Source organism: Anopheles cruzii, chromosome 3 (assembly GCF_943734635.1).
Source record: "Anopheles cruzii chromosome 3, idAnoCruzAS_RS32_06, whole genome shotgun sequence".
Classification (NCBI taxonomy): Eukaryota; Metazoa; Arthropoda; class Insecta; order Diptera; family Culicidae; genus Anopheles; species Anopheles cruzii.
Window position 1 is genome coordinate 82,394,716 of NC_069145.1, and position 13,871 is coordinate 82,408,586.

The following is a 13,871-nucleotide window of genomic DNA, read 5'->3' on the forward strand; positions in this document are numbered from 1 at the left end:
CCATTTACCCAATAACGCCGCATGAAGCGAAAATCTCACCAACTCCTCGGTTTAACAGCGTCATGTCTCTGTGGGGAGCCCCCCAACAGCTGTAAGCCGGGGACAGGAAATGGATTCCTAACCAGTTTATGTTCAACAACAAAAAACGATGGCGTCATGCTTCCCGGGCCAGATATCACGATCGTCGTCGGGACGACGAACACGAACACGAAAACGGTCTCGTCATTCAGTTTACGCGGCATGCAACAGTTTCATTCGACTCTTTGGCCGTGAAGGTTGTCACTCGTGGCGCGTGCACCGCAGAAAAGCGTGGTTAGTCCCGTGTGCTCGATGAAGAAGTGCGTGATGTGAAAGAATTAGCAAGAGAAACACAGCATTCTTTCTCTGCGTGATATTGATTTACGCACCGCGCAACGCGTGCACAACCGGGTGAAAATAGTCGTTCGTTAGCCGCTGACCGTGACCTGGCAGAAGACCGGCCGAATGGTACGCTGTGTGCCATAAGTGACGCGACGTTTCCGTAATTTGCTAACGAGAAATAGCACTACTAATCCCAGAGAACCATAGTGACGTCCGTGTAGTTCCTCGCCGCCAATTCTGGGCCTTCCGGGAATTCACATTTTGAAGTATTATTTCGGTGAAGGTTTTCACCGGTCACGTGGAGGGTGCGTTCTGTGGTGTGTTCTTTGCGCGGTGGCCCGTCGCTGAGGTCATTCGCGGTCATTAGTATATTTATGGCTTAGTACATAAGCGGAAGGGTGCCGTCTTCCTTTTTTGCGGAAGCGAGTAATTCGAAACAATCGCCAACTGTAACAGGCGCGGAACACTGCAGACTGTCAACACCCATTTTCCTGGCTCTTTCCGGAGGTTGATTTCTGTGGGCCTCCACTAATCAGTAATCGATTAAACGCGCGGCTGGGCAACACGTTATTTGTCCTCGTGAAAACAGTAACTTACCCACCCGAAGGATGGATCCATTAAGGTAAGCTTTATTAGTTTGATTTCCGAAGTTTGTCACAGAAACTACTATCATTCGTCGGTCTCGTCGAGACCCGTAGGTTTAAATTCTCTCGTCATTGTAGTGGAAGGAACATTGCATCTGGCCAAACACTACTGGCACTAACGGCACAGCTGTTTGTGTGGTTTGAAAGTGCATTAAAATGCAGTTGCGTTCCGCCACGGCACCGCGGTGACGAACGTTGACAATATTCGTACAAAAATAAAAGTTATTGATTTTACGGCGGTACGTGCTGTTGAATCTAGCCACTGGATCCGAAGCGACCACACACATCATATTTTTCTACAATCCCGTGCCGCGAGATCACGAGATGTCGTAACGTGTTTGGTTGGGTTGCGAATTAGCAATCAAATCTTCAGCCGTTTTTTGTTCCGTGCGCACTTTTGTTCCATAAAAAGCGCTGATGGGGTGAAATTGCCAACGGGCGGTGTTTTCCGTTTCCGGCGGACAAAAGATTTGGAATTGTACCTCGGCAGCGGTATATTGTTCATCCGTTACAACCCATTAGAAGGAGCGGTTGTTTTGAGCAAAACTCACAGATTGAGCCCTCAAATCGAGGCTAACACGAGCTACCTTGAATCTGTTTTCTGTCAATTTTCGGAAGATATCTTTTCCTTTCCCGATAGAGAATGTCATATTGCCAATAGTTTGGGGTAATGACCGTTAGAAGTCACGTCTTCCAAAATCAAACAAGTCCTTCGAGGAACTGTTTGGCGAAGAGCTAATCAAAGCCTCGCAATACACACACACACACCCTTAGGGAGGGTCCACGAACTCCAAATAACTGGTTTGCGTGGGATTTTGTTTCGGCTTGTGGCAACAACGTATTCTTACCACCGCACAGGAGTCAAGCTTGTGGTCACCCCCAGCGGAACATGTGGTCTCAACGCACAAAATTAGTTTCGCCAGCATATAATGTGTAGCCCCCAGCGTTGCGTCAGGTCGTCCGATGGCCGGTCGATTCGCTTGAAGGTGGCATGCATAGCGGGGATCATGTTGGGTGGTATAATTAAAGAAAGGGAAGAACGAAAGATGACCCCAGGGGAAGTTGGCGAAACTTGAATCCGGCGAAAAGGCATTGAGTTGCTGACCTTCAAAATTTTAAAATTTAACCACTGCTGTGCTATTGAAGACAACAGAGGTTTTCTTTCGCTTCGCTTTGTGTCCATCTGGCACGTATTTCGTGATTTTCGCCGCGTCCGAGTGATTTTATTCGTTTCAAGAAAGCCTCGATTAAAACAAGGCAAGTACAGCGAGGAAAGTTTACACAAAGAATACCCTCGGCTCGATGAGAACTAAACCCAGCCAAGGACAAACGAAAGCAAATAAAATCGTTTGTGAGACGCTTTTTGCGTTCAAGAAAAACCGGCGTGCCACTCGGAGTGCAACAGAGGGACCACCTTCTTTGCACTTTTGCACTTTCCACTGACTCGCTGCGTCTTTGAAGGACAACTAACCGCATAGCCCACAGATACCGCAAACGGTAGCTGTGAAGGCCAGATAACCATTCCAGAGAAGAAGGAAATCTCATTATTGTGCTACTCAAATATTACTTACAAACATTTGCGTCTCATAATTAATAAGAACTTTTTTTTACCAAATCTCTAATTTCAGTATCGGATCAAGCGTTCTCAGTCTGCATCAGCGGTAAGTAAACAACCAAACCGAATATTTCTACTTGATAGGCGGATACCCAGAACCGGTAGCTCCCAAGAACTGAGAAAACATTGCCTCTGTTTCTACTTACACACCAAAGTCGCAGCCGAGAATGTTGGTGGTGTTTTAATTTACTTTGACCAATTAGATACGGAGCCTGGCTTGCCAAAGTTTCGCAAAACCACTTGAGTATGCGACGTAACGACACTTTCTGCGCGAAGGACACACTTCGAAAAGTGTGTTGTTGATGGTCGAACGATGTAGAAACTTTCCGCCTCTCGTCAACAAAAATACCGGCGACCGCTTTCTTGGTATGAGGAAAAGTGCGTCTCGAACCGGGCATAAAATCTGTTTGCGATTGGTGCGCGAAATTGGACACAACTGTGGCAATCAACCAAACGTGGGGAGCGGAAAATGTGGTTCATCATCCGTGGGGTTATGCTGCGGACGCGCATGCATAGCCCGACAAACACTTTTGTTGTCCTACACAATGTCGGCACTGGGCAGGCCCAAAGTGCAACGATGTGCAGCGAAGCGTGCAAACATCCGGAAGTGAGGTCGGATCGTTGTCGGTGCTACGATCGGATGTTCTGCCTCTCTCTACAATGTCTTCTTCGTCGCAGGTTCGACTAGAGATTGCTAATTTAAAACTCATGCTGTTGCCAATCGGTTAATGCACAACACGGATTAGGCCCGTTCCGTCGTCAAACACTTCCGAATGACACGCATCGCAACCGAGCGATTACTTTGCCGCAGCAGCGAAACCAGACGAATGGCTGGCTACGTCGCGTCTATCGAAGCAAATCAAATTAACTAGAAAAATGCTAGACATGGCCCAAGTTTTCCTCAGCCCCGGGCACTGTACTTTGTGCAACTTTTCACGGTTCAAGTTCAGATCGATTCCGAGCAATACCCCGTGTGGCAGGCATGGGAACGTTTCTGGCCCGTGTCGGCGACAACGATTACAGCCCCGGTGACGCCACTCTTTTCCCGGTGAGAGAAATACTCGAGAGATAAAAAATGCTTTGTACTGGCTGGGGGTTTGTAAATGGTTATCGGGCGGGTTGTTTTCTTTTTCTACGATTGAAGCCATAACGTTTCGTACGTTTGTCGTTTGCCATTCACCGATCGATCGTTTATGGTGCGCGCGATGGTTATTGCGAAAAATGAAAATTATGTTGCTGGAGTCAAAAGAAGGCAACAGAGAGACCATTCAATGGCCATTTTGTAGCAATGATTTTATGGATTGTTGCTTGAGGCATCGTGAATGGTCGGAAACACTTAAATAAATGACTGAATACGTAATCAAACCGAGAATCCATATCGCTTTTTCAATTCCCGCTGATCGTCAAGCATTGTTCTCGTCACAAGTAAACAATCTTCGTAAGTTGGCGATCGTGAACGACAGTTTAGTGAAAAACGCGGTGTCAGCATAATGTTTATCCATTTTTGTGACCAATGCTGTGCGTGTGGTGTTATTGCTTACCACGATAGAGAAGCAGTGTTGGGTCGTTTCACGCCTGAAACAGGGTCACCGCGATTCTGATAACGGTTGCGTTGGCTGCCGCGGTTCACAGTGACATGACTCACAGTGACTCCGATATTTGCAACCGGGCCGGGTGTATTATGTGGCAACTTCCTCCATTCCCGTCGGTGAGTAATTAACGCGAAACGCAAAAATCGATTACTATTAACACGCCGTTATAAAAACCTTTTTCTTTTCCGTGTTTCAATATCGGTTGCCAGCCAGTGCTGTGGCTCGGAAACGGTGCACAGAAATCTAATGTTAATCGCCGCCGCCCCCGACGGCTTGGAAACGAACAATTTATCATCTTGTTGCAACATAAAAATGTACTCCAGGAACGGATAATTGACACAATGACGAACGAACGTGCGGTAGAAAGATGGCGCACGGTTTCAAATTGAAACCAACCCAATGTGCTTGTTTTGCTGCAGAACATGACCTCCATTGACGGATTGCGACGAAACAAGGTCGGGCGGGTAGGCCAATTAAAATGAAAAGATCGTGAAAGTGGGAACCGGTCGTCAGCCGACGACGAGGATGATGGTGTACTTAGCAGTCGTTAGCCGGTACGATGAGGTGTTATGGCCAGCTGGACGAGCGCAGATAATTGGTTCCTCATGAACGGGGTAAGATGACCCAAGCCCAGTAGTACATTGATGAACGATGATGGGGATCTTGATGGTCATGGCCAACTCTCCGTTGCCCTGGGTGTCTTGATGCTATGCACTGGAAAATGACTGTAAAAATATGGACTTATAAAAAAAACCTTGTGTAAAACTAATTTAGACTAAAATTTTGGAAGCGACATTATTGTTGTCTGAACTGTACTGTTCACAACGTTAATGTTAGGTTGATTACTTGCCTTCGACAGATGCATTATGGATGATGGCCGATAAATCGCGTTCTGCGCGCCGTTGGACAGTGAACAAACAGACGGCAACTATCCACAAGCGGCCGCCGGTTCTCTCTAGCCCAAAATAATAAACTTTCCACCATCCAGCCAGTGGCAATTCATAAATCAAACACCCGGCCAACACTCGGTGCGGGGCGTCCCCGCGTTAATTCCGCACGATGGATGCGTTGGAAGATTGATCGTGGTACGTCGAATCCGCGGTCCGGCCATCGGCATTGGTTCGCGGATGTGTGCCGACGGCCCATGAAATAACAGTCGGCGCTTGCCAGTGAAAGTTCAAAGCCGACCTTCGGCACGGGCCACAAAATATTTGCTTAAGCACACGATGTGAACGATCGAATTCGCCGTGCGTTCGTCCCCGTGGCATGGCAAGAGGCAATAAACCGCGCGGGCGGGTGGCCAAGGATAGGGTCGGTCGAAAACGTTGTTTGTTCGAGAGGGAAAACCGTTTCCCGAGAAGCAGATGATCTTGAATTGGCCTGTCAACCGGCAAGCGACTAGCTAATGCCAAGGAAACGATAAGTTTTGTGCTGGTTTCTGTCCTCGCTACCTTAGTAGCCTGAGTAACTAAGTGTTGACGAGTCGAGAACCAACTGCCGATGCGGGCAGTCCAATTTTGGCACCAAATTTCCATTCTTGGCGTTCGGTTTTGGCGTCAGCTGGTAGGCTAAATCCGCGTCAATCCGGGGATGTTGTGCGGGGCAGGCGGACTGTTGTGATGGTCGGTGCCGAAGGCCAGAGGGATAAATTTATTTTTGCCTGCCAGAAACAAAAACATATCACTACCACCAACGTCCGTCCGGCGTGTGTTGGCCACCGGTCGACACCCAGACTCACACACCGTTTTGGCTTCGGGCCGCTTTTCGCCGTTTCGATCGACCACAGTTTTCCGACGCCGATGCTTTTCCCGCTGCACCAGCAGCTGATTGGCAGTCAGTCGTTCGGTCACGGTCGTCCTGACCTATTCGCGAGCGAAAAGCGGTGGTCCTTTCAGTTCCGGTGTGTGGCGTTGCGTCGACCCCACGACGCGCGGCTGCAGTTTCCTTGCAGCGCGCGCAAACATTCGCGTAAATCACGTCGCGTCGCGTGGTCAAACAAAGCAGTGCGAGCGCATTCTTCTTAGCGACAGGCGATGGCAGAGTACGAAGGCACGAAATGATGGTGTAAATGTTTGTCCACTCATTGGGACATTCCAACGACCGCCCGACCAGTAGCTTCGCGTGGCCCAACGTGTGCTGTTCTGGTGGACGGAGCAAACCGGGCGAACCGCGTCGTGCCTTGACCATCATCGATCCAATTTTAACGAGCTCCGATTGTGGCTCGAATCCCGTTGGCCTGCCAAACGTGCGAATGACGAGCCAGTGCTGAAGGAGCGCTTTACAACGGTGAGCTTGGTGAAGACGTTCTCAATCTCGACACCGACGGTTTAGAGCCTTGTCAAGCCAGCTGCAGCGATACAGAAGACCGGCTGCCCAAGGTTGCTGCATTACTGACGGCCGCAGGCAACAGAAGTCCATCACGAAGGAGAACCACCGCCGCTGGAATCATAAACTGTGCCATAATTAAGAGCCGCATTTTTGTAATAACTATTTTACGGTGGCAAAAAGTGGCAACTGTGGTGCCGTAGTGAGTCCCAAGCGATGGTTCACCGTACTCGCACCAGATCCTGCGCCTGATCTCGCCGCCTGAGCCGCCTGCATGCAATTGCATTGAATTGAAAGAAAATTATATTCCACAATCGAATGATTACATCTCCCGGTGGGACGCAAAATCGCTTCAGTCCTGGTGCAACATTGTTGGACTCACCGGGGCAGCATCATCATCGGAACAGGCGGAACCGGAACTTTTGTTAGCACCATTGAATGGAAATAAGGTGATAATGGGGTTGTAGTGGCCGGGCAGCACTCGTCACTGATATCCTTCATACGAACACGCTCATGGGGAACAATCTAATTGTTACGGAAGGTCCTTGGTCACATCGGGTATCATCGGGCATGTGTCGTAATTGCCGTTCGATCGGAGACACGACTTCGCCCACGATGACGATATCGCAACGTGCCGCTGCGCTGCAGGAATGCCAATATCACCCACATTCCAGGGTCAATGTCACACTACCGCATCCTACGACGGCGTCGAGAGCTTGTTGCGGTAAATTCGCATGTTCAAATTCCTACTTCATGCCTTCGCTACCCGTTCATCGTTTCATGTTCCCAGTGAAGTGTCATCTCGCCAAACGGCAAACGGATCGATTTCTTGTGAATTTTTCACCTAAACCCGTCGCTCAGGGTCAGTAGCTAACTGGCGTTTCGATCAAACATCCCGACTCGCGGGGGCCGTTTACCGTTGAATCGATGCCAGACGCGGCACATTGCCGTACACCTGTTATACCATTGAACGTCGCGACTTGTCTAGGTCGCGTAGCCCCGTTTCACTAACGGAAATACGTGAATAAAATCGAACGACCCTTGCACGGTGCCGCAGGTACGCTGGCTTCGCTCGGCACATGTTATTCCCTTTCTTGGACGGGGTTTGGACCGGAACTGTATGCGCTGACTTCTTTTTAACCTTCTCCGACAGTGGGCCTGGGCCCCTGGCCATTTTCCTTATTAAGTTAGTGCGTAACTATTATGGAAGACGGTTTGCGAGACATGGTCAGCATCATTAAAATTATGCAAAGAATTTGCGGCGCGCTCGGAATCGGAACGGTCCGTCGGCGTTGAGTTGCTCAAAGAACCGCCGCTGCCGTGGATGCCAAAAGCAATCGACTGTACAACCTTTCGTTGACCTTCCACAACTGATTGCATATTTTATTTTCTTTTCACGAAAATAACGCGATCGTAAACCCTTCCCGGAGGCGCTGGCGATCGTCAACCAGCGGACCTTCCGGCGAGTGGCGGAGTAGCCAAAGTCGTAAATTTTTTCCATCCTGCCGCAGACATTGCCAAGCAAACTTCAACTTCATCCGGTAGCGGCGGCCCCAAACTGTGTGCACGTTTTCGTGCCCATCCATCGCCACGATACGCGATCGGCATGTTGAAGTACCGCCGCTATGCCGTTTATCTTCGCACGCCAAGCACTCCCTTGTGTGGGGTGTTGGTTCCGTTCCAGTGGATCTTGGATTCGTTTCAATTTTTTCATCTTCTCGGGTTTTCGATGGAAATGTAAAGAAAATAAAAATGATATAGAAAATCGGCACACGGGCTACGATCAATCGATTGATCCGCTCGGGGGCCACTGAGATTCCTTGAACCTTCCAAAAATAGTTTCCGCTGGTGAGGCGATCGCTCTGATAGCTCTACGGTGTGCGGTTGTGGATCTGACCGGCTCAAGCCGGTCAGCTGTGGATTTGCATGCGCTGCCAGGAGGCAATTTGTAAGGAATATTTACTACCAAACCTGTTCGATTTATGGATCCTATGAGTCCATGATAAATTGCAAGACCAGCGCACACGCCTTCAAACAGTGTTTGGCACTTTGATTTCAAAACACCAAAATAGATTCAACAACTTTCGAGAAGTGCATCATCTTCCCTTCCATTGGCGGCAATTTTCTTAGCCTCAACGTTCGATTCCGAAAGCCTAAGATGACTCACTCGCGCGCTGCGTGGTCTTCGGCCGTCGACATGCTGGGATAGCTCGGCGAAGGGATGAACTTTGCCCGTCACAGTTTTCGCTGCCATCCCGCATACGTTTCCCCGTCAATCCGCCGGTTCCCGTTAATGCTGGAACCGGTTTTGGTCGCCATCTTTCAGCGTACTTCAGCAACTTATTACAATTTCTTCTGCGCGCTTTTTGTTCAACAATCGCGCAACCATTTCAGGCACGGAGGCCGCCTCTTAGCCGCCATTTCGCCATACCTTTGCTTCGGTCCGGTTCGCGTGTTGTGTGTGTATTCCCGATTGCCGAAGGGCCACTTATCAGCTGATGGTGTACGAGTTTTGCCGTCCCGCGTAAAAAAACCGGACGGCAGAAAATGGAAAACAAGCGAAAGAGTTTTTACGTGGTTCTCCGTCTGGCATGGCGAGTGATTTAAGAAAAAAAATAGGATAAAATTCTTCTTAACAGAATGTCGATGTTGTAAAACTTAACAAACTTCAAATTGGTGAAGCAATTATCTTATTGATTTATAAGACAACTCGATTAGAAAACGGGAGATTAATTTGTAAATTATCTCTTTGATCGGTCTGTCCACTCGCGACACAGTGATATATGGTCTAAAACGCGCCGATAGATTACGGTTGGAGTGAATTGCTTGAGATTACAGTCGTCGTAATTTGGAGTACTATTTTTCAGTCTTCGATCGTAGAAAAACAACGAACTTTGGAAGTGGAAGATGTTTTCCGTCGCTTTCATAGTCCGGTTAATGTCGGTGTATGTCGTAATGAGAAGATCGATCACAATCACAGGCTTATCGGAAGCCTTCTTCGGTTGCTTCAAGTTGCCGCACGTGACCGAAATGTACGCCGCAGTTATGCCGCGTTCACGTCGAAAGAAACAAACGCATATCATTCATCCCCCCGAAGTACGATTGCTACCCCTTCGAGGAGTGATAACAAACTCGTAGCCGCGCGACACTCGACGGTAGCGTTCCCGATTGGCATCTCGCAAGAGGGGGCTGTACGGGAAACAGTGGCCCCATTGCTGGTCAACTGTCAGGCCAATAATGGTACCGATTAGATGATAATGAAACTGCAAGGTTGAGCTTGAGGAATGTTTGCCTGATGTTTTGTCCTCGCCAGCCATCGATGGCTGCTATTTATCTCCGCAAATTAACGGACCGAACGGCCCACAAGATAACGCAAAAAAGCGACTACAATCGTCACCTTGATCTTTGTGCGAGAAGACGCGAGAAGATGCGTAAAAGAATGGTCTCATGCTACCGAAGAAACGTTTCGCGACGGGCAAGACAGCGCGGTTCACGTGCAGAAGCCCCCAAACCGCGCCGGTTGCCGATAATCGAGTCGATGCGAATTAATTTACACATTTATGGCTTCATAACCTCGCGCCTCGCGAAATATGTTGTCGAATGGGCGTTTCGGGGGATTCGGTTGTTTGGATTTTTGGACTCCGGTGCCTTAACTGCTTCCAACCGGCTCCCACGGTCGCCGGATTATCGACCAGCCAATATTAAAGGCACGCGTCCAGACATCGCGACGCCACGCTCGTTTGAAGGACAACATGGCGCTTGTGTTGTCAAGAACACCTTCCAAGGAGATGTGCTGTCCCCGCATGTCTCGACAGTTGCCGCTACACAGCGTGGGATGCTGTTGCCCATAGTGGATCTGGTAAACGAGCGTTTGGAAAGTGCGATAACTTCGGAGATAAAACCGCATGAAAAGAAGCGAGATACGAAACGAGAAGGCCACTGGAAGCATTTTGGCGTCTTGGGTGAGCAACGATTACCAATTCCAATTTTAGTTTCAGGGATCGCGAATTTTGAGGCCATTTCTAAGGGGAATGAAAGGTCTGTGAAAGCACTTGTATCGAAGGTCTGTTCAATACAGATTATAATATACACTTTAGCTCGGCTCAAATCAACGTTGTTTATTTACAAGATAATCACGATGTTCTCCTGTAATCGGTACCGCAAATTGATTGGGCCTTACCCACTGTTTATTGGGTACAATTGTCCTTCCTTCCGAGTGTGGTGCAAAACGGTTCTCTATTGGTTGCAATTAGCCAAGCGTAAGCCTTGCGAGACCGGTGCGATAAATGCACTGTTAAAAGCCGGCTCATGCTAAATGAAACATGTCTCCAAGCAACTGATAAACGCTCATTCGAACCTCGTAAGCGATCACGGAAGCACCAAGCAGTTCCATTGATCGCGTCGTGTGCACAGTGTCACTCCGCGTGAGCCTTGACCTCCTTTTGGGTGTGCAACACCAACTGCACGGGGACAGGGGTCAATTGGTGGCAATTCCTATGCGCTAGAGCCACAATGCACTCGTCGACGGTTTGTCTCTCCGGTCATATTCATAGCGTTTCTGCTTCTTCTAACTGCTCCCAATCAGAGAAAACAGCGAGCAGCACAAAGATGATGCCTTCCGAGAGATCATTGCCAGCTGCCGGTCGCTGAGCAAGTATGAGACGAACACCAGGTCCGCCCTGCCCCAGATCCTGTCGGCGATCGTGGCCGCCACGTTCCACATCGTCATCGGTATCTCGTTGGCCTACTCCGCTATTCTGATCCCGCAGCTAGAGGAACCGGGCAGCGATGTGTCCATCACCAAGGCCCAATCGTCGTGGATCGCGTCGATCATCGTGATTATGGTCCCGATCGGGTCACTGGTCGCCGGCATCATGATGGAGTTTCTCGGGCGCCTCAACACGATCAAGCTGGCCGCACTGCCGTGCGTCGTCGGCTGGGTCTCGATCGCCCTCGCGCCAAACTTCACCTGGATCATGGTTGGCCGCGTGCTGACTGGTTTCGCCTGTGCGCTCGGAACCAGCCCTGCCATCGTGTACATCACCGAGGTAGCCCGGCCGGATATGCGCGGTTCGTTGATCTCATCCGGTCCTACGCTGGCCTCGCTCGGTAAGTCGTCGAGTGGTGGCAATCACGAAATGAAAATCATTTCCTTAATGGTTTCGTCTCTCACCCGGTCATTGCGGCCATCCTACCTCCGTAACAGGCATGGTCATCGCGTACGCCAAGGGTGCCTTCATGAACTGGCGGTTGGTGTCGTGGATTTGCATCATTTACACCGTCGTTCCGGTCGTGCTGATCCAGCTGTTCGTCCCCGAGTCTCCGGTTTGGCTGGTGTCGAAGGGGCGCATCGAAGACGCGGCCCGCTCGCTGCGCTTTCTCTACAAGAAGTATCCCCAACCCGAGCACACGGTAAGCAATGCGCGCGCTGCTGATAAAATGGTCGAACAAACGACCATTGATTTGTCATTGGCGCCTACCTATCAGCCATTCGGGCTGGAGTGGCGCTCTGCATGTGCGTTGATATCGGGGGCCACCCGGCCGCGATTTGTACTACGCTGCACCCATTTTTTACCGAGCAACGTGACCGCACCAGACAAAATATGATTATTTGCTCAGTGATTGTATTGGAAATTGATTGCTGCTGTTTGTCATTGTTTGAGAATGTCAACCGCGGTCACGTGGCGCTCGTTTGATTTCTTTCTCTGATCCGATTTCCCCGATTGATTCATGCCCTTTTCCCGTAGGATCAACCTCTGTCCGAGATGCATCTGAATGCGCTGCTGAAAGAGCGCGAAACGAAGATCGCCGAGGCACAGAGAAACGTCAACCGGCACGGCGAGCAGCAGTCCAAGCTGCGTGGATTCCTGAAACCGACCGGCTACAAACCGATGATAATCCTCTTCTGGTTTTTCCTGATCCAGCAGTTTAGCGGCATCTACATAACACTCTTCTTTGCGGTCACCTTCATTCAGGACGTAGGCACCGAGGTGAACGCATTCACGGCTTCCATTTTCGTAGGACTCACGCGCTTCACAATGTCCCTGCTGAACGCGTGGCTGTTGAAGCGGTTCCAGCGCCGTCACCTGGTGATGGTTTCGACTATCGGCATGGCGCTTTGCATGTCCGTGTCGGGGCTGTTTACCCTGTGGATCAAAGAGGGTACCACAACACTCACGTGGATACCGGTGGTTGGGTTGCTGCTGTACGTGTGCGCCTCGATGATCGGACTCCTCACCATCCCGTGGACGATGACGGCCGAATTGTTTCCGACGGAAATCCGTGGCATCGCCCACTCGATCTCATACTCGATGGCCAATCTTTTGATGTTTTTCGCCGTCCAAAGCTACCGGTAATGGGCCGTGGAACTGCAACGTATCTGCGAGCACCAATTTACTCATCGCATTTTGCGCTTCTAAATTTTAGGACAATCAGCGATCTGCTCGGAGGCGCGTACGCGGTCCAGTGGATGTTTGCCGTCGTGTCGGTGATCGGATTTTTCTTCGCCCTCTTCTTCCTACCGGAAACGCAAGGCAAAAGTTTGGCAGAAATCGAGGCGTACTTCGCCGGCAAGTCCCAGGCGTCACCGCAGCGGTCGTCGGCGGAAAGGGCAGCCAAAACGACCGTCACCGAGCATCTCATCCGCAGTCCGAGCCGGGAAGCGAAGCTGAAGGAAGTTGAGCTGATGCTGAAGAACAAGAATGGTGCTTAATGCGCCCCGTGGTTGAAGCGTGGTGCCCCGAGAAGAATGCGAAGAGTTCAAAGGACAACGACCGGACGGCTAAGTGTTTGGAGGATGTAGAAGAAACATTTATGATACAGTATTCAAATTTGCTGTGCAACTTGTGAAAAGGAGATGTACTTACTGTACCGTAGGATAGAAAACATAGGAACGCCATACGATGGAAACTCTTTCCCTGCTGAAGCACACGCCGTACACCAAGTGGTGCCAATGTAGGGACACTTTTCACGGAGGAGAGTATATATTTATTTCTAGTATTTTCAAATTAAGCGTGACATTACGCAAAACGTGCTTTACAAACTAAGCAGCGTTCAATTCAGATACGTGAGTGTGCAGACATATTTTGAAGATTAGTATTTTCTAATGACGAACTTTAGCTTAATAAGCAAATGTTGCACTGTGTGTTGGATTGGTGTTTGACCTCTCTAATGAAGCCATTTGATGCAATCCAAGTTCAAAACAAGCGTGTTAACCGGATTCGACTCGGGACAAACTGTTGATTGGAGTCGATTTAAGAGAGACAAACGATGAATACAATACAAACAATTTCACAATATGAAGAACTTGGTTTTCTTTTATTGTTCTATGTGGGT

The 13,871-nt window shown here is 49.5% G+C and overlaps 1 protein-coding gene across 2 annotated transcripts; it reads left to right on the forward strand.

Moving 5' to 3' along the window:
- Positions 1 to 302: 302 nt before the first annotated feature.
- Positions 303 to 13,810, forward strand: LOC128275632 (facilitated trehalose transporter Tret1-2 homolog). Of its 2 annotated transcripts, XM_053014200.1 has the most exons (6): positions 303 to 982; positions 2,633 to 2,665; positions 11,122 to 11,645; positions 11,743 to 11,948; positions 12,284 to 12,888; positions 12,963 to 13,810. In XM_053014200.1, exons 1-6 carry the CDS (start codon positions 969 to 971, stop codon positions 13,246 to 13,248), a joined length of 1,668 nt encoding a protein of 555 aa, XP_052870160.1. In that variant the 5' UTR covers positions 303 to 968; the 3' UTR covers positions 13,249 to 13,810. The 2 variants fall into 2 exon arrangements, with proteins under 2 accessions (XP_052870160.1, XP_052870162.1); XM_053014202.1 differs by lacking the exons at positions 303 to 982; positions 2,633 to 2,665 and adding an exon at positions 6,908 to 6,985.
- The last annotated feature ends 61 nt before the right edge of the window (positions 13,811 to 13,871 follow it).